Source organism: Euleptes europaea, chromosome 1, assembly GCF_029931775.1.
Source record: "Euleptes europaea isolate rEulEur1 chromosome 1, rEulEur1.hap1, whole genome shotgun sequence".
NCBI classification, from domain to species: domain Eukaryota; kingdom Metazoa; phylum Chordata; class Lepidosauria; order Squamata; family Sphaerodactylidae; genus Euleptes; species Euleptes europaea.
The window spans coordinates 180,945,363-180,965,519 of NC_079312.1; the positions used below are offsets into that span (position 1 = coordinate 180,945,363).

Below are 20,157 nucleotides of genomic sequence, written 5' to 3' on the forward strand. Positions count from 1 at the left end.
GAATAAATTGACCAGGGGGATGTCGGGATGTTCTTCATGGAGGTGTTCAGAGGAACGGAAGCGCTCGCTCAAGGGGAGGTTTGGAAGACCACTAATCTCAAGGTTGGAGGCCTGGGTAAGGCAGCTTCCCAGTTCCTCCCAGTGCCAGAATGTTACGGTCTGGTAAGTCCAGCGTTGTATAGTGTGTGGCTTTGTGTGCAAGGATGCCGGTGTAAAGGCCGTCTTCCACAACAGATCCTTCTTGGTGGAGTCGAACAAGTTAAGATTTTCCTTCCTGATTATGCCCTGGTTTTTATGATCACCCGCATGTAAATCTCCTTGCCTGTCCTGATGGGCAGTGGAAAGATTTTCTTTCCTAAGGGGTCAGGCTGTCTTGACCTCCTGTTAGTATTCTGCAAAAGGTATTCTCTGCTACTTGGTGTTCATGTTTTCCCTAACTGGGGTCTCTGTTGCGTACAGAATTTTTGGGATTCGTGGTGTGTTGAATGCTGTCCGGCCTCACGATGGGGTGTATCATAGAATCATAGAGTTGGAAGGTACTTCCAGGGTCATCTAGTCCAACCCTCTGCACAATGCAGGAAATTCACAACTAACCCCCAAACCCCCAGTGACCCCCTGCTCCATGCCCAGAAGATGGCCCAAAAACCCTCCAGGATCCCTGGGCCAATCTGACCTGGAGGAAAATTCCTTCCTGACCCCAAAGTGGTGATCGGCATTTCCCTGGGCATGTAAGAAAGGGCCACGAGAGACAAACCTCCCCCTAGTGCCTGGGGGTTGGCACTGCCCCCGTGGCAGTCATTCTGCGGTGGCACCCGCTGTCGGTGGTGAAAGTGCCATGAAGTAGCAGCCGACTTATAGCAACCTTATAGAGGCATTCAGAGGTGGTTTGCCATTGCCTGCCTCTGCGTAGGAACTTTTATAGGCATCCTAAGGACTAGTGAGGAGCCCCGTGGTGCAGAGTGGTAAGCTGCAGTACTGCAGTCCAAGCTCTGCTCATGACCTGAGTTCGATCCCGACGGAAGTCGGTTTCAGGTAGCCGGCTCAAGGTTGACTCAGCCTTCCATCCTTCCGAGGTCGGTGAAATGAGTACCTGGCTTGCTGGGGGTAAAGTGTAGATGACTGGGGAAGGCACTGGCAAACCACCCCATAAACATAGTCTGCCTATTAAATATCGTGAGGTGACGTCACCCCATGGGTCAGGAATGACCCGGTGCTTGCACAGGGGACCTTTACCATTTCCTTTTAAAAACTATTGACTGCTAGTAGCAGCCATTTAAAGGGGTAATATTACCAGCCAAGGACTACGAGGAATTTTGAGCTATACTTTCTTCACCAGGCAGCTAAATGACTCAACGAACTCTAAAAGAGTAATTATTATTTTTTTCTCCAGTAGCTATCCTGAAGAGTAGTTATAAAAAAAAATAACTATCCTCAGCAATTGAGGGCTGTATCCTGTAAATTAGTTTTCTCTGGTAGCCTTTTTCCTAAAGAGTATCTGGGCAAATAGCTCCCTTTTTGGTCATTATGAAAAGAGTCAAACACAGTCATGCTAGGAAAAGTTGAGGGCAGCAGGAAAAGAGGAAGACCCAACAAGAGATGGATCGTCTCAATAAAGGAAACCACAGCCCTCAATTTGCAAGACCTGAGCAAGGTTTTCAAAGACAGGACATTTTGGAGGACATTGATTCATAGGGCCGCCATGAGTCGGGAGCAACTTGACTGTACTTAACACACACACAATGGGGGTTACCGCATTATGTATTCCCACCGATGTATTAAGAGTTTGAAAATGTTATAAAAAATACTGTTTGCACTTTGTTTGGCCCTTTAGCTGTAAAGACGTCTTCCAAGCATTTTTTAGCCGTGGCATCCAAAAACCCTTTTAAAGCGTTTTTTATAATATTTTCAAACTCTTAATACATCGCTGGGAATACATAATGCGGTAATCACCATTGTTTGCTGTTGGATCCTTTTGCCTTGTACTGGCTTGTCTGAAGACCCTTCCTTTTGCAGTTAAATGCAAACTGGATGCATTTGCTACGCGTCCAGCCACATTCAGGCTGAAGGAGTTACCCAGGTGTGCAACACAAGCTCTCAAGATGGGACAACAGAGAAGTTTGGGGGAAGGAAAGCATTTTTTTTTCAAACTCAGCATAGTTTCAGCATAGCTTATCAATAAATTAAAGTATCAGGTGCAACATTTTTAAAAAGAAACTTGTTCCTCTGTTCTGTTGTTTTAATGTATGTGTGTGTTTAGATGGCTGGCAACCCTAATTGTATGAGACAATCATAAGGTCCTCTGCATCAACTTCTGTCCCATGACTGTTATTTGGATGCCTCCTCATCAGGAACGCACCTTCAGTGCTGACTCACAGCCCCTCCAAGTAGGTGAGAAAAAGCAGCATAATACGTCAGCAACGGAAATTACTGATGCAACGTTGGTTTTGATACCCACACATCGATCGTCAGGAACCGCACAAGACCCAACATCTGTGCTTCAATTTGTGCAAATTACCTGGGCTGGGATCCCCACCTAGTGGCAGAGACATGGCTAAGCATCTGATGAAGAAGCTAGAATGGCAGGGAATTATATGCAACAAGTACCAAGTCAGTTGTATTCTTGATTTATAACCCACCTTTCTCCCCTAATGGGGGCCCAAAAGCAGTTTACATTGTTCGCCTCTTCATCCTCACAATGACCCTGTGAGGTGGGTCAGGCTGAGACTGTGTGGCTGGCCGAAGGTCCCCTGGCAACCCAGATCTGGCAGCCCTCAGGTGGGACCTGGGGACCCCCCAGAATTTCAGCTCGTCTCTAGACTACAGGGGCCAGTCCCACTGGAGAAAATGTCTACTTGGGAGGGTGGGTTCTACGGCATTGCATCCCCACTGCGGTCCCTCTCCTCCCCAGGTTCTATCCCACAAATCTCTGGGACTTACTAAAGCTAAGAATAGCGACTGCACATAGACAATACATGATTGCCCATAGAAAATGCATTGACTGCCGATAGGGATTATTCTCTATGGGCAAGCATGGTTTCCTTCATTCTCTATTGGCAAGCGTGGTTTCCACTACTCCCTATGGGCAGTCGTGTAATGACTATGCGCAATTGTGGTCCTTAGCTTTAATACATCCCCAAATTCTCCAGGTATTTCCCAACCCGGAGCTGGCAACCCTAAGGTGGGACCTGGGGACCCCCCCCCCCCAGAATTACAGCTCATCTCTAGACTACAGAGGCCAGTCCCGCTGGAGAAAATGTCTAGTTGGGAGGGCGTTGCACCCCACTGAGATCCCAAACCACACCCTCTCCAGGCTCCATTCCCCCCAAATCTCTAGGTATTTCCCATCCCAGAGCTGGTAATCCGAAGGTGGGTTGGAAGAAAAAAATATAAATAATAACAGTATAATTAGAAGCTCTATGTCAAGATTAAATTTATTTAAAACATTAAAAGAGCACAATGGCATTTCCGAAGGTTGATATCTGTCACCACATGCTAGATGCATTTCAGCCTGTATGGCCTTCCTCAGTAATTGAAACCCATATAAAACATGGAGAGAGACAGAGAGAGAGATACAGACAATATAAAACAACATGTAATGGGTTGAATAATATATTACCAGTTACACAAGCATCTGGTAAGATGTCTCAAGTTTTTATGCTGGGCTGTATATGTCTTCCATATAAGTTATGTGCAATTATCAGCCTGGTAAAACCAGAACCAACGGATTGAAATTAAATCAAAAGAGTTTTCCATCTAGGCATTAGGAAGAATTTTCTAACAGAGCGGTTCCTCAGTGGAACAGGCTTCCTTGGGAGGTGGTGAGCTCTCCTTCCCTGGAGGTTTTGAAGCAGAGGCTAGATGGCCATCTGTCAGCAATGCAGATTCTGTGACCTTAGACTGATCATGAGAGGGAGGGCATCTTGGCCATCTTCTGGGCGTGGAGTAGGGGTCACTGGGGGTTTTGGGGGGAGAGGTAGTTGTGAAATTCCTGCATTGTGCAGGGGGTTGGACTAGATGACCCTGGTGGCCCCTTCCAACTCTATGATTCTATTCTATGACTCTAGAGGCCAGTGTTCCACTGGAGAAAATTGATGCTTTGGGGGGGGGGCTGTATGGCAATGCACCCCACTGAGGTCCCTCCCCAAACCACACTGTCTTCAGGTTCCATTCCCCCCTAATCTCCAGGTATTTCCCAACCAGGAGCTGGCAACCCTAAGGTGGGACCTGGGGACCCCCCAGAATTACAGCTCATCTCTAGACTACAGAGAAACATGAACACATGAAGCTGCCTCATACTGAATCAGACCCTCTGTCCATCAAAGTCAGTATTGTCTATCAGACCAGCAGCGGCTCTCCAGGGTCTCAGGCAGAGGTCTTTCACATCACCTACTTGCCTGGTCCCTTTAAGTCACTGGTTCCCAACCAGGGGTCCGTGGACCCCCAGGGGTCCGCGAGAACTAAATTAAGGTCTGCGAAACAAAGTTATAAACCCATAATAAATTGATATTTTCAATTAAAAGTTCTCTATTATAAAATATATATTCAAATATTATTTTAAGTTTAATGTTTAACTAACAGTTATGATTAAAGTTTATTTTCAAATTCTCTGAATTTTTATTTTGAACCTTGGGGTCCCTGCACCGAACAAAAAAGTCCTAGTGGTCCCTGGTCAAAAAAAGGTTGGGAACCACTGCTTTAAGTGGAGGTCCTGGGGACTGAACCTGGGACCTCCTGCATGCCAAGTAGATGCTCTACCACTGAGCCACAGCCCCTCTTTGAGGGGTGTATTGGGAGAGATGGTCACACATGAACCCATGAAGCTGCCTTATCCTGAATCAGACCCTTGGTCCACCAAAGTCAGCCTTTTCTGCTCAGACCGGCAGCGGCTCTTCAGGGTCCCAGGCGGAGGTCTTTCCCATCACCTACTCGCCTAGTCCCTTTCACTGGAGGTCCCAGGGATTGAACCTGGGACCTTCTGCATGCCAAGCAGAGAGGCTCTACCACTGAGCCACCGCCCCTGCAGTCCCACTGGAGAAAATGCAGGGCCAGATTTAGGTTTGATGAGGCCCTAAGCTATTGAATGGAGCCCTTTATATGTCCAGCTGTCCTTTGTCAACAACAAATTGTCGCTGTTTTTTGTGTTGAATATATGCTATATAGTAATTTATGGACCTAATAGGGATCTAAAGCCATTTGCACATAACAAAATATGTATTTTATCAAAGTAATTGTTGAACTGAAAGACAATTAAGATGTATATTAATAGTGAAATAATTATTATTTCCTTTAAATTTTTTGGGGGGCCCAAGAGAGCGGGGCCCTAAGCTATAGCTTGTTTAGCTTATACATAACGCCCTCCTGTCCCCCTTCCAAAGCAGCCATTTTCTCCAGGGGAACTGATTGATATCGGCTGGAGATCAGCTGTAATAGTAGGAGATCTCCAGCCACCACCTGGAGGTTGTAACAAAAGACTATCACTGTTAAATCAGCAGTTGCAATAAAGAAACAGTGCAGGCTCGATAATATCAAATTCTATATTCAAATTACTACATAGAAGTGCAACAAGTGGAACACAAATATATATACACAATCTATACAACAAATGTCCACAATGTGATGAAATTCATTACAAAATGAAATTCGTTACAATGTGATGAAATTCATTACAAAAGGCTCAATGGCCGTCTCCAGGTAGACGAAGTTAAAGAGGTCCAAACCAATGGCAAGGGTGCATGAACCCAAAGTCTGGAATGTAAGGTTCGCTGCTCCAAAGTTGGAAAGTTAAGGAGGAAACACTATTCCGGATACTTGTAGCACTTTCACCATAAGCATCGCTTCATCAGCCTCAGTTGTAGAGGATAGAGCCCATGATTTATTCAAGTTTGTGATGAAAGGGCAAAAACTTGCAAGCTCTGATATTTGATTATATTGTCCTTTGTTTTATTTCACTGCTTTGATGTGTTATGATCCCTTTTTGTAACAATTGTAATCATTTTTATGCCATTAAAGGTTTATGATGATGATGATGATTTATTCAAGTCAGCCTGGGAGGTTTATATTTATTTCCTCACGATCGTTATTAAATTTTATTTTTGCTGATTTTTTTTAAATAGCTTCCACCAAGAATGGGCTGCTAGAGTATCTCTGGGTTGGGGGAAAGACCTGGAGATTTTTTTGGGGGGGGGGACCTCTGCAGGGTCTAATGCTTTGGAGGGTGGGCTGGGTGGCATTGCAGCCCACCGAGACCCCCCCTCTCCTCCCCAGCTTCCACCCCCCACCCCCCAAATCCCCAGGGATTTCCCAGCCCGGAGCTTGCAATGCAACCCTGTGCACGCCTCCCCTTCCGACCCAGCCCGGAGCTTGCAATGCAACCCTCTGCACGCCTCCCCTTCCTGCCTTCCCTCCTTCCTGGCCGGCCTCCTGGGGGGCTGGCCCTCTCGCTTGGCCCGCCCCAGCGCCAGGCCAGGCAGGAAGGCGAGCCGGTGCGAGGTCAGTCGGGCCGGCCCGGGCGGTTGCCATGGGAACCGCCGCCCGGGCCGCCCGCCGCTCCCCCGCTGCAGCGCCTGCATTGCGGCTCCGGGGTTTGGGGGTGGAGGGAGGGGGGCCGGCGGCGCCCAGCGGCGCCAGCCGTTTTGCAATCAACACGACAGCCCTGCGAGGTAGGGCGGGGCCTCGGGAGAGGGGAGGGGGTGAGATCTCGGGAGGGCACCGTGCCATAGAGGCCACCCTCCGGTGCAGCCGTTTTCCCCAGGGCAACTGCTCTCTTGCTGCCTGGAGATCAGTTGCGACGGTGGGAGATCTCCAGCTACCCCCCCCCCCTGGAGGTTGGCAGCTTGGGTTGCCAGCTCTGGGTTGGGGAAAGACCTGGAGATTTTGGAGGGTGGAGCCTGGGGAGGGGGAGGTTTGGGGAGGGGGGTCTTTAACGGGGTATAATGCCCTCCTGTCCCCCTTCCAAAGCAGCCATTTTCTCCAAGATCAGCTGTATCGGCTGGAGATCAGTAGTAATAGTAGGAGATCTCCAGCCACCACCTGGAGGTTGGCAACTGGAAGTACTTGTCTATGTGAGCATAAGAAAAATATTTATAAAAATAACAAAAGGAATTTTTGTGGCTGCGTGTTGAAATACTGTGTGATAACAGGAGATTTAGCCAACCACCTGGAGGTTGGCAACCAGGGTTGCCAGCTCTGGGTTGGGGAAAGACCTGGAGATTTTGGGGGGTGGAGCCTGAGGAGGGAGGGAGGGACCTCTGCAGGGTATAATGCCCTAGAGTCCAATGGCCAAAGCAGCCCTTTTCTCCAGGGGAACTGATCTCTGTGCACATCAATGGGCAGTTGCCTGGAGGTTGGCAACCCTACCTTGGGGGAGGGGGGAGGGAACAGGTCAAGCCTCGGCTTTGCGGGCAGCCTGGGCGGCCCTTCCAAGAAGGCAGCACCCATGCCTAGATTCTCCGGAGCTTTGTGGGGGGGGGGTTGATTAATTGATTCCTTTGCTTCATTGATACCTCGTTTTTCTCCCCCGCTGGGATCCAAAGCGGCTTCCCTCCCTCTCGCCTCTCCTCCCTTTGACCCAGGGTTGCAAGCCTCCAGGTGGGGGCTGGAGATCTCCCAGAATTACGACGGCGCTCCAGGCGACGGAGATTGCTTCTTTGTTTGCTATGGATTTATTTAAACCATTCATTCCGCTTCTCCTGGAGAAAATGTCTGCTTTGGAAGGCGGGCTGCATGGCGTTATACTTGGGTTGCCAACCTCCAGGTACTAGCTGGAGCTCTCCCGCCGTTACAACTGATCTCCAGCCGATAGAGATCAGTTCCCCTGGAGGAAACGGCCGCTTTGGCCATTGGACTCTATGGCGTTGAAGTCCCTCCCCTCCCCCAGGATATTCTTTGATCTAATCCCTTATCTACACTTTGTATTAATTTTATTATTGATTTAATAATGGATAGGATAAGAACAGGTTAAAATAATATCAGGATTAGCTCCGTTAGCAAAAGTTAATACAATTTATTTCTAGATGGAAGAGGGAGGGGGGGAAGTCATTTTACTGTTAAATTAGTGATATTAGTTATTATTATTACTATTTAGTATTGGATGCTGTTTCTATGTTGATATATTAAATGAAGAAAATAAAAAAAATATTTAAAAAAGAAGTCCCTCCCCTCCCCCAAATCCCTACTTCTCAGGCTCCACCCCAAAAACCTCCCGCTGGTGGCGAAAACGGACCTGTCAACCCTCCATTGGCTGCTCTGGAGGGAGGTCTCTATGCCATTGAGGTCTCTCCCCAGGCCCCATCCCCAAATCTGGAGCTGAAACGGGGCGGCTTCTTCATGCTCTCCGAAGGGTGATGCTCATTCTCCTTTCCTGTGCCGAGACAATCCAAGGCAATAACCTTCTCCCGTTTCTCTTGTAGATTAGCCTGTTCCAGCATCTCGACTAGGCCTCTGCCGCCATGGTGAGCGCGAGGGGTTTTGTGTAACGTCTGATCCCGCAGGGCTTTTCTTATGTTCTTATGACCTTGTCAAGCGACGGGATTCTGATGTCCTCTTTGGTCCTTTACAGGGGGAAAGGAAAGGCGTCAACAAGTATTACCCACCTGATTTTGACCCGGCCAAGGTAAGATGCAGCCGGCAGCGTGTGAGTTGTGCCCTTAAGTCCAGAGTTGGTATTGCAAAGGTCAGGAATCTCCATCCCTCTGTAAAAGATAAAATTGCACGTGGGCACAGCCGTGGTTTGGATTGGGGCTGGAGAGGATGTAACCTTTCCATCTCCCTCCATTTCTCGATCCAAAGCTGGGCTTCCAATTGTTAGTGCTTTAAAGGGGAAGATGTGTCTTTTAGAAAAACACACACGTGTTTTTACTTTTCAAACGAATATTACAAAACATACAGACATACTAACATATAAATGTACATGTCAGATTCTTGCATTATAATGGAACTTACTTTGCAACGTCTATCCTGTTATACCTTCTTTGAATATTATAATTGCATATTCAATGGCATACCTCTTAAATTTTTACATTCTATTATTTTTATCAATTAACTATATATTCAAGGAATACTTTCCGTTTTTCATAAAAATCTGAGGTTGATCTGTTATTCATTAAAGATGTTAGCCATAGCTACACATTCTGCCCCTTTATTTGTTCATTCAGTTAGAAGAAGAAGAGCTGGGTTTTTTATATGCCAACTTTCTCTACCACTTAAGGGAGACTCAAACCGGCTTACAATCACCTTCGCTTCCCCTCCCCACAACAGACACCCTGTGAGGTAGGATGGGCTGAGAGAGGTCTGACAGAGCTGTGACTAGCCCAAGGTCACCCAGCTGGCTTCTTGTGCAGGAGTGGGGAAACAAACCCAGTTCTCCAGATCAGAGTTCTCTGCTCCAACCACCGCTCTTAACCAGTTACATCTGGGTTGTCTTCTGCTTTCCACTTCCTTGCGTATTCCACTCTAGCAACTGTCATCATATACTTAAATAATTCATTTTATATGTTTGGCATATTATCTGGCACAATATTTAACAACATACTTTTGGGATCTAACACAAATTCGATTTTCAAGATGCGTCCTTTAGAAACCTGTCTTATTTCCTTTAAAAGGATAATCAGTGTGCTCATGATTAACTTAACAGAGGTTGATGGGTTAGTCTTCCTATATACCCAATCATGAATCGTGGCAGCACAAACACACAATTTGTAGACTTACACAGGGGAAGGGAGGTGGCATGGTATAGCCCAATCTGATCAGACCTCAGAAGCGAAGCACGATTGGTACTTGGATGGGAGACCAATGAGGAAGACTCTGCAGAGGAAGACAACAAGAAGCCACTTCTGCTTTGATGGCCCCTTGCTGGGGTTGTAAGATTTGGGAAGCTAAGCAGGGTCAGTACGGATGGGAGACGACCACCTGAGCTTCCTGGAACTGGCTTGTCGTGGCAGCGTCTTGCGGTCCAAGTATTTGCTGAGCCTCCAGCCGGAAATCGGGTCGAACTCCTCGTTTTTCTGTGGCCTGGTCCAGATGGTGGGAGGTCTTTCACTCCCATCAGGCGCAGGCAGGTGCGGCGCCTGTGAAGTTGATCCGTGTTCAGGAAGTTCATACTACCACTGTATTCTGCATTGGTCAGACCTCACTTGGAATACTGTGTCCAGTTTTGGGCTCCACAATTTAAGAAGGATGTTGACAAGCTGGAGCGTGTCCAGAGGAGGGCGACCAGAATGGTCAGAGGTCTGGAATCCATGCCCTATGAGGAGAGACTTAAGGAGCTGGGTTTGTTTAGTCTGGAGAAGAGAAGGTTGAGGGGCGACATATTAGCCATATTTAAATATTTGAAGTGATGTCATGTTGATGAGGGAACTAGCTTGTTCTCTGTTGCTCCAGAGACTAGGACACGGAGTAATGGATTTAAACTAAGAGAAAAGTGATTCCACCTAAACATTAGGAAGAACTTTCTGACGGTGAGGGCGGTTCAACGGTGGAATGCGCCGCCTCGGAGAGTGGTGGAGTCCCCGTCTTTGGAGGTCTTTAAGCAGAGGCTGGATGGCCATCTGTCGGGAGTGCTTTGATTGTGGGATCCTGCATGGTGGGGGGAGGGTTGGGGTCACTGGGGATTTCTTCATTGGGCAGGGGGTTGGACTAGATGACCCTGGTGGTCCCTTCCAACTCTGATTCTGTGATTCTAAGTTTACTTTGAGTTCTTTCTTTCTATTTTGTTTTGCAGCATGGGTCCCTTAACAAGTATCGAAACAGCCACCCCTTGCGGGAGAGAGCACGTAAACTCTCCCAGGGAATCCTCATCATCAGGTAAGCACACCTGAAGGTTGTACTTTTGGACGTCTGATAGCCGGACCAGAGGGCTTAGAGCAGGGGTCCCCAATGGGGGGGCGGAGGCGCCATGGTGCCCACTGTTGCTTTTTTATGGCGCCCACCAAGTGTTTTTAGAAAGTGAGGGGGCCCAGGAGGGGCTCTTGCCCGGCTGGGCTTCTGATCAGCCGTTGAAGACCCAATCAGCTATTATAAATTATTTATTTATTGAATTTATTTTTGTGATTTATAACCCACCCTCCCCTGCTGAAGCCAGGCTCAGAGCGGGTAACATCGTATAAAATACGTCAATATAATCTATAATAAGAATTAACCAAAAAATTAAATTTAAAACAATAAAATCCCAATTAAAACTTAAAATCTACAGAACTACAGATGATGCCTAGATATCTCTCATGTTGCTGGAGAGAGACGGCAGGTTACCCCTCAGTTAACATAAAATAATATAAAAGGAGGGGAATCAATAATAATAAAAAAATTAAAATTATAAAATAATGCTGTTTCAGTGGCAGATGCCACCAGTGTTTGTTTTATTCTCTCTTTCCCAGTGTATTTATTAAATTACCTCTGCGCTTGGGTTTCCTGTGTGTTTGGCTGTCTCTCCGGTGGCAGCCATTTTGAGGTTGGCTCCGCCTCCTGAGACAGCCATTTTGAGGTTGGCTCCGCCTCCTGAGACAGCCATTTTGTGGTTGGCTCCGCCTCCTGAGACAGCCATTTTGGAGTTGCGCCCACCTCCCTGCGTCAGAGTTCCAAAGGTGCCCAAACGCTCAAACAGGTTGGGGACTCCTGGTTATAGTAGGGGAGCCAAACCCATAGCTATGTGGGGCAGTTAGCAGGGACACGTGGGAGATGGCCCCTTCTCTGCAGGACCCTCTGATGTATGGGAAGGACCTTCCGTAGCCTAGCTTCTGTCCGGCTAGCTGAAACCGTTGGGTGCCTTCCGCTGCCTGCAACGAATTCCTCTTTGGCTGTTCCTTTCCAGGTTTGAGATGCCCTATAACATTTGGTGCGACGGCTGCCAGAACCACATTGGCATGGGTAAGTGGGAGAGAAGGTGTCAAGCTGCATGGCACAGACCCTGGCAGAGCAGACGACGATCAGGGCTTAACTTCAGCAGGGTCCGCCGAAGGGGTGAGGGAGGAGGATTTCACCACCACAAGTAAGCGTGGGACAGAAGGGACACTGGTTATTCGACCTCTATCCGGTCGTGATGAATGGCTCCTATTTCATCTGGGTCGCTCCTCTTGCTTACGATCGGGTGCCATTCCAAAATAGCCGTGCCACCTCGGGAAGGGGCTGTGGCTCAGTGGTAGAGCACCTGCTTGGCATGCAGAAGGTCCCAGGTTCAATCCCCAGCATCTCCGATTAAAGGGACTAGGCAGGTAGGAGATGTGAAAGACCTCCGCCTGAGACCCTGGAGAGCCGCTGCCGGTCTGAGTGGACAATACTGACTTTGATGGACCAAGGGTCTGATTCAGGATAAGGCAGCTTCATGTGCTCTCCCAGCACCTTGTGATAGATCAGCAAGAAACCGAAGGAAGACGGGTTGGTTATAAGGAGAGAGGCAGCATTTAGACAGTTGAATCCCGCTACTTAAAACAAGAAGAGTTACATTGAGGGTTTCTATGGTCTGTTCTCAGCTCCGGGGGCGGGTGGGGGCAGGTGATGGTCTAATGGAAGAGTGCAGGCGATAAAGGCCCTGCAAGCTAGAGCATGCCAGGGGGTGGGGAGGGGGGGGGTGCTGGCTATTGTGAAACTTTGACCTGGAAGTTGATTTTAGAAAGGTACCCCTAACGACACTCTCCCTTCGGTTTCCTGCAGGTGTTCGCTACAACGCGGAGAAGAAGAAAGTGGGCAATTACTACACAACCCCCATCTACAGGTGGGTGTCCTCTTTTACTGTCGGAGTCCAGCGGGGATCCCGGTGGAGGGGGAATCACCAGGAGAAGGCAACTGGCCAGGCTGTACGCAGAGCTCCCGTTTCCCTTCTGAGCCCCACCTCTTGGCATCACAGCAAGAAAAGCAAGCTCGCGTCTCCCGGCTAAGTTAGGGGCTTTGCACAGGTTAGTTCGCTGTGCGTAATTCTCCATCTGCAAGCCGTGTGGCTCTGCTAAGAGTAGAGGTCCCACCCCTTGGCCATGATTGGATGTTCTGCTTAGACCCCCTCTGGCTTCTGATTGCCTCAATCGCTGCCAGGATAATCTTTCATAGAATAAGTAGAGTTGGAAGGGACCACCAGGGTCATCTAGTCCAACCCTCTGCACAATGCAGGAAATTCACAACTACCTCCCCCCCCACACACACACACCCAGTGACCCCTTTCATGCTATTCCAGCAGGGAGGAGGGCTGGACCTTCAAGCAAACGGAGGTTCTCAGAACGCAGAATTTTCCCTCCAGTCATGTGAAAGGCATACAACCCTTGCAGCGACAATGTTTGGCTGCGTTCACACAGCGATGACGGGGGGAACGACATTGGGGAGACGCTCAGACACTCTGGTTTAGCCCTGAAAGCAGAATAAAACCTCCATGTTGAGGCAATTTCGTTTGCTGTCTTTAAAAATTTGCTCTGCCTCCAAAGTTTGAAGTGGCTTTCTGCAGAACATGGGTGGGAAATGCTGTCGAGTCTCAGCCAACTCATAGTGACCCCGTAGGGTTTTCAATGCAAGAGACAAACAGAAATGGTTTGCCATCGCTTGCCTCCCATGGGGAATTGCCTGGTCTCCCATCCAAATACTAACCGGGGCTGACTCTGCTTAGCTTCTGAGATCTGACAAGATTGGCCTAACCTGGGCCATCCAGATTAGTCCTGCAGAACAGAAGCTATAAAAACATTATTAAAAGACATTAAAAGATGTCCATCGACATCCGAAAAAGCACGGAAAGCCAGAAGGCAAAAGGTCTTCCTGCAGCCTCAGAGCAGTTGCAGCAGAGGATTGGGTCCTTCCAAGTGATGTCCTCGCCTCATGGGGAGCAGGGACTGGCCCATGAAATGCAAGCCCCCCCCCATGACTCCACTGGGTGTGGGGCTCCTAGGGGAGGGGAGGGCCCATGGCTCAGTGGTAGAGCCTCTGCTTGGAATGCAGAAGGTCCCCGGTTCAATCCCCGGCATCTCCAGTTAAAGGGACCAGGCGAGTGATGTGAAAGACCTCCGCCTGAGACCCTGGAGAGCCTTGGACAGGGGCCGTGGCTCAGTGGTAGAGCATCTGCTTGGCATGCAGAAGGTCCCAGGTTCAATCCCCAACATCTCCAGTTAAAGGGACTAGGCAAGTAGGTGATGGGAAAGACCTCTGTCTGAGACCCTGGAGAGCCGCTGCTGGTCTGAGTAGACAGTATTGACTCTGATTGACCAACAGATTTGATTCAGTATGAGGCAGCTTCACGTGTTTGGGAAGAAGCTGTGGCTCAGTGGTAGAGCCTCTGCTTGGCATGCAGAAGGTCCCAGGTTCAACTCCCAGCATCTCCAGTTGAAGATACTGGGCAAGTAGGTGATGTGAAAGACCTCTGCCTGAGACCCCAGAGAGCCACTGCCGGTCTGAGTAGACAATACTGACTTTGATGGAACAAGGGTCTGATTCAGTAGAAGGCAGCGTCATGTGTTCATGTGTCCAGTAGCGTCCTTCAGCTCCGATAAGGAGCCTGGGTGAGAGACGGAAACCTCTTTCTGCGCTGGCAGCCCCTCCTCGAAGCCCTGTCCTTTGCCCCCCCCCCCCCAGGTTCCGGATGAAATGCCACCTGTGCCCCAACCACATCGAGATGCAGACGGACCCCGCCAACTGCGACTACGTCATCGTCAGCGGGGCCCGGCGCAAGGAAGAGCGATGGGACGTGGAAGCCAACGAGCAGATCGTGGCCACGGGTGAGCCCTGAGGGGGGGTGAGGCAGGGGGGGGGCTATCCTTGACCCATGGCCTCAAGAGTCCAGCCTGGCTGGCCAAGGCCCAGCTTGAAGTCGAAAGCCTTTATTGGCATTAGAATGTAGCATATAAAAGCAATTACAATACGACCATAATATACCGAAGACATCAAACCTCCATGAGAGGGAGGGTATCTTGGCCATCTTCTGGGCATCTTCTGGGCATGGATTAGGGGTCACTGGGGGTGTGGGAGGGGGAGGTAGTTGTGAATGTCCTGCATTGTGCAGGGGGTTGGAGTAGATGACCCTGATGGTCCCTTCCAACTCTTATGATACTATGATTCCCATCGGTTTTACAGAAAAATCAATTTAAAAGGCTAAGTAGGTTACTTAACTTCGCAGTCCCAAGCCAGCCTTATTTTCTGCACAAGCGCTCATGTTCTTTGATTGCAGGCTGTAAGATTAAATTGTTACTGGGTCCTGTGCAGTCATGAGAAGGGACACCTTAATTTTGGCGGGTAACCATTCCCTGTCCACCAATAACGGGTCTATAAATTGAGATCGACCCCTCGCTTAAAACGAACAGTTAAGTAAGACGCGAGGGAGTGGTTCTGTTTCGCCCTCCCCACGTGGACAAGCCCTATCCGCGTATGAGACGTTATCATCTGTGCCCCTCAGCCCACGAGGAGAAGCAGAAGCTGGAGATGGACGCCATGTACCGGCTGGAGCATGGCTCCAAGGACCAGGGCAAGCTGCAGCGGGCCATCCCCACCTTGCAGAACATCCAGGAGGCCCAGAGCGCCTGGAAGGATGACTTCGCCCTCAACAGCCTCCTCCGCCAGAAGTTCCGGGTAAGCGAGCTCTGCAGATCTCTAATAAAGGGCATTACGGCAACATGCCCATAATAGTTTTTTGGTATTACGGCAGTCTCCTAATCCACATAAAGCTGCCTGATGCCAAATCAGAACATCGATCTGTCAAGGTCAACATTGTCTACTCAGGCCAGCAGCGGCTCTCCGTGGTCTCATAAGAACATAAGAACGGCCCTGCTAGATCAGACCAAGGCCCATCAAGTCCAGCAGACTGTTCACACAGGGGCCTCTAGGAAGCCACTAACAAGACGAGTGCAGCAGCACCATCCTGCCTGTGTTCCACCGCACCCAAAATAATAGGAATGCTCCTGATACTAGAGAGAATAGGTATGCAGCATGACTAATATCCATTCTAACTAACAGCCATGAATATCCCTCTCCTCCATGAACATGTCCACTCCCCTCTTAAAGCCCTCCAAGCTGGCAGCCATCACCACATCCTGGGGCAGGGAGTTCCACAATTTAACTATGCGTTGGGTGAAAAAATACTTCCTTTTATCTGTTTTGAATCTCTCACCCTCCAGCTTAGTAGATGACCCCGTGTTCTAGTATTATGGGAGAGGGAGAAAAACGTCTCCCTGTCCACTCTCTCCAAACCATGCATAATTTTATAGGCCTCTATCATGTCTCCCCTCTGCCGCCTTCTTTCCAAGCTAAACAGCCCTAAGCATCTTAACCGCTCCCCATAGGACAGTTGCTCTAGTCCCCTAATCATTTTGGTTGCTCTTTTCTACACCTTCTCAAGCTCTGTAATATCCTTTTTTAGGTGTGGTGACCAGAACTGTACACAGTATTCCAAGTGTGGTCTCACCATAGATTTGTACAAGGGCAGTATGATATCAGCAGTTTTAGTCTTTATTCCTCAACTAATTATAGGCAGCATGGAATTTGTCTTTTTTACAGCAGCCGCACACTGGGTTGACATCTTCATTGAGCTATCCACTACCACCCCAAGATCCTTTTCTTGGTCTGTCGCTGCCAGCACAGATCCCATCAGTGTATATGTGAAGTTGGGATTTTTTGTCCCAATATGCATCACTTTACACTTACATTGAATCTCATTTGCCATTTTAATGCCCATTCTTCCAGTATGCAGAGATCGTTCTGGAGCTCTTCACAGTCCGATTTTGTTTTAACCACCCTAAATAATTTGGTGTAATCTGCAAACTTGGCTACTTGACTGTTTAACCCCAACTCCAGGTCATTGATGAACAGGTTGAAAAGCACCGGTCCCAACACAGATCCCTGTGGCACCCCACTGCTCACATCCCGCCATTGTCTCAGGCGGAGGTCTTTCCCGTCACCTACTTGCCTAGTTCCTTTAACTGGAGATGCCGGGAATTGAACCTGGGACCTTCTGCATGCCAAGCAGAGGCTCCACCACTGAGCCATAACCTCTTCCCCACACATGAAGCTGCCTTATATTGAATCAGACCATTGGTCCATCAAGGACAGTATTGTCTACTAAGACTGGCAGCGGCTCTCCAGGGTCTTCAATTTCACCAACTGCCTAGTCCTTTTTAACTGGCTATGCTGGGAATTGAACCTGGGATCTTCTGCACGCAAAGCAGAGGCTCTGCAATCCCTCCCTTATGTTTTGTCATTGCCTGTCTCTGCGTAGCAACCCCAGTCTTCCTTGGTGGTTGCCCATCTATGTACTAACCAGGGCTGCCCCTGTTTAGCTTCCAAAATATGATGAGATCAGGCTAGCCTGGCCCCTCCAGGTCAGGGCAGAGATTACCAGAGGTGATTTGCCATTGCCTGCCTCCACAGCAACCCTGGACTTCCTTGGTGGTCTCCCATCCAAGAACTGACCAGGGCTGACCCTACTTAGCTTCCGAGATCTGATGAGATCGGGCTAGTTGGAGCTAGTCAGACTGCTAAAATGCCTATTTTCATGCCTGCTATTAAAAGTTACAGCCCTGTTTTGATTTCTTTTTGTAAAAAATCAGTCTCCTACAGGACAACTGGGAACCAGACCAGCATTTGAAACCAATTTTTAAGAAGGCTTTATCCACAGTGTTTGTTATCATACGGTCTTTTCCTTCTCCTTTCTGGCCTGGCTTTCCTCCCTCCAGCTTTGGCTCAGCAGCAACACTGACCCGGGCTTTGCTTTAACCTCTGCTGTCTTACAGGAAGAGAAGAAAGTCCTGCAAGAGGAGGAGAAGAAAGACCTTGCCCTGCAGTCGAAGGCCAGCCTCAGCATCCCACTGGTGCGGGAGACTGAGGAGGACCGCCGCCTGGCGACGCTGCTCAAGTATCAGAGCCTTGGCTGTAAGTGAAGGCCGGGGGGGGGGGGGGGGGGAGGGACCGGATAGGGTTGCCAACCTCTGGGTAAAACCTGGAGATCTCCCAGAATTACAGCTGATCTCCAGACTACAGAGGTCAGAAGAAGAATTGGTTTTTATATGCTGACTTTCTCTACCACTTAAGGAAGAATCAAACCGGCTTACAGTCTCCTTCCCTTCCCCTCCCCACAACAGACACTTTGTGAGGCAGGTAGGGCTGAGAGAGTTCGGAGAGAGCTGTGACTAGCCCAAGGTCACCCAGCTGGCTTCATGTGGAGGAATGGGGAATCAAACCCAGTTCTCCAGATCAGAGTCTGTCGCTCATTCAGAGGAGTGGGGAAACCAACCCAGTTCTCCAGATTAGAGCCCTCCGCTCATGTGGAGGAGTGGGGAATCAAACATGCTTCTCCAGTTCCCCTGGAGAGAATGGAAGCTTTGGAGGGGGGAGACCACAGCATCATGTCCCTCCCCATCTAGCTTGAGATGGAGGGGGGCAATTGAAACAGGGCCTCCGAAGATAACCGGAGCGATCACGTGGGTTTGTGTGGGATGAGGCAGTCCGTGAGGCTCTACTGGAGCATCGGATCAGGTTCAAGGTGCTGGTTTTAACCTTTAAAGCCTTATACAGTCTGGGACCATTGTACCTACGGGACCGCCTCTCCTGGCATATCCCCCAGAGAGCCTTGTGTTTTAATGTGTTTTAATATAGAGGATGAGCCCCGTGGCGCAGAGTGGTAAGCTGCAGTACTGCAGCCAAAAGCTCTGCTCACGACCTGAGTTCGATCCCGATGGGACGTGGGTTTCAGGTAGCCGGCTGGAGGTTGACTCAGCCTTCCATCCTTCCGAGGTCGGTAAAATGAGTACCCGGCTTGCTGGGGGCCAAGTGTAGACCATTGGAGAAGGCAGTGGCAAACCACCCCGTAAACACAGTCTGCCTAGTAAACGTCGGGATGTGACGTCACCCCATGGGTCAGGAATGACCCGGTGCTTGCACAGGGGACCTTTACCTTTTTTTAAAAATCTAGATGTTTTAATATAGATCTTGATGTTTTTATATTGTGTTGTGAGCTGCCCTGAGCCTGGGTTGCCGAGAATGAGGGCGGGATATAAATGTAAATAATAAATATGTTGGTCCCAGGCCAGCCCCTTGAATTGAGCCCGGAAGCAAATTTGGGAGCCAGTGTATCCCACCCCTCATGTTTGCTCCCCCCCTTTCGCCTTCCAGCCTACGAAGACAAACAGAAGCAGAAGCGCAGCGCGATTGCCGACCGCCCCTGGTTCTTGTCGCCTCAGGCCTCCGGCACCAAAGCCAGCGACACCCTGAGAAAGCTGGGACTGTCCGGGAAATCCCCGGCCGGCAAGTCACCCATAGGCACGACCAGCTTGGGTGTCGTGCGTCGGAAATCCCGAGACGGGCAAGGCGTTTCCATGGAGGAGGAGGAGGCTGCCGCGGCTCCCCCAGTACAGGAGAACAGCCGGGACGGCGCGCCCCTCGACACCCCGGCGGTGACGGAGCTGGGCTCCCAAACTGCTGAAGAAAACCCTCCGTGCAGTTCGGCCGCCTCGCTGGTTGCGGATTATTCAGACTCTTCGTCTGACGCGGATGCCGAACTTTGAGCAGCTGAGTCCGGTGGCTGTTCTTAAGAGGTGATCAGAACGGGCATCCAAACGGCAGCGTTTTCTGAAGCAGCGAGAGGCTCCTCCGTTTGCACCTACTGTGCTGGCCAGCTGGAGACCTGAGCACAATGCTGTCTGTGTGCACCCGCGCATGCATAGACGCCGTTGCTCTTGGGAGCTCCCTTCTGTTCCCTTTCCTTGGGCTATTGGTGCCCCTGCTGCTGCTATTGGAGCAGGAGCCTTTCTTTGCTTTCTCCGATGCAACGCAGGGCCTGCCAGAGCCCCCGTCTGCCGAGAATCCAAGAGCTACACGTACAGAGCGTTACCCACCGCCTAAAGCCGCTGGCCTGAGTTTGCAGGGGAAAGGAAGAGCCAAAACCGAGGATTTTTGTAACCTGAGTTGTTTACTCAAGATGCTAGAACATCCCCAATAACTAGGAAGCCCTGATTTTGCTGTGTGTTTGAGGGGGGGGGCATAGATTTGCACGGGCAGTTGGTGAAATCCCATGTCTGTATTTTCTCCACCAGGTCATGAGACATTGGGGGAAGCTTGGCGCCCATGAGAAAGAAAACAGGATCCTGACTCCCCACTCCCTGGTTGTCCTGTGGGACCCCCCTACTCAGGGTTTTGAAAAACATCTTTGCCCGCTGTTAGCCTGTTCCGTAGTTCAGTTAGGCGCATTTGTTTCCACGGTATTTGCAGTTT

The 20,157-nt window shown here is 49.5% G+C and overlaps 1 protein-coding gene across 1 annotated transcript; it reads left to right on the forward strand.

The window, feature by feature from the left end:
- The first annotated feature begins 8,562 nt into the window (after positions 1 to 8,562).
- YJU2B (YJU2 splicing factor homolog B) lies at positions 8,563 to 19,451 on the forward strand. Its single transcript, XM_056862909.1, has 8 exons — positions 8,563 to 8,611; positions 10,718 to 10,800; positions 11,804 to 11,859; positions 12,643 to 12,703; positions 14,536 to 14,678; positions 15,353 to 15,525; positions 17,682 to 17,820; positions 19,060 to 19,451. Exons 3-8 carry the CDS (start codon positions 11,811 to 11,813, stop codon positions 19,449 to 19,451), a joined length of 957 nt encoding a protein of 318 aa, XP_056718887.1. The 5' UTR covers positions 8,563 to 8,611; positions 10,718 to 10,800; positions 11,804 to 11,810.
- Positions 19,452 to 20,157: the final 706 nt, after the last annotated feature.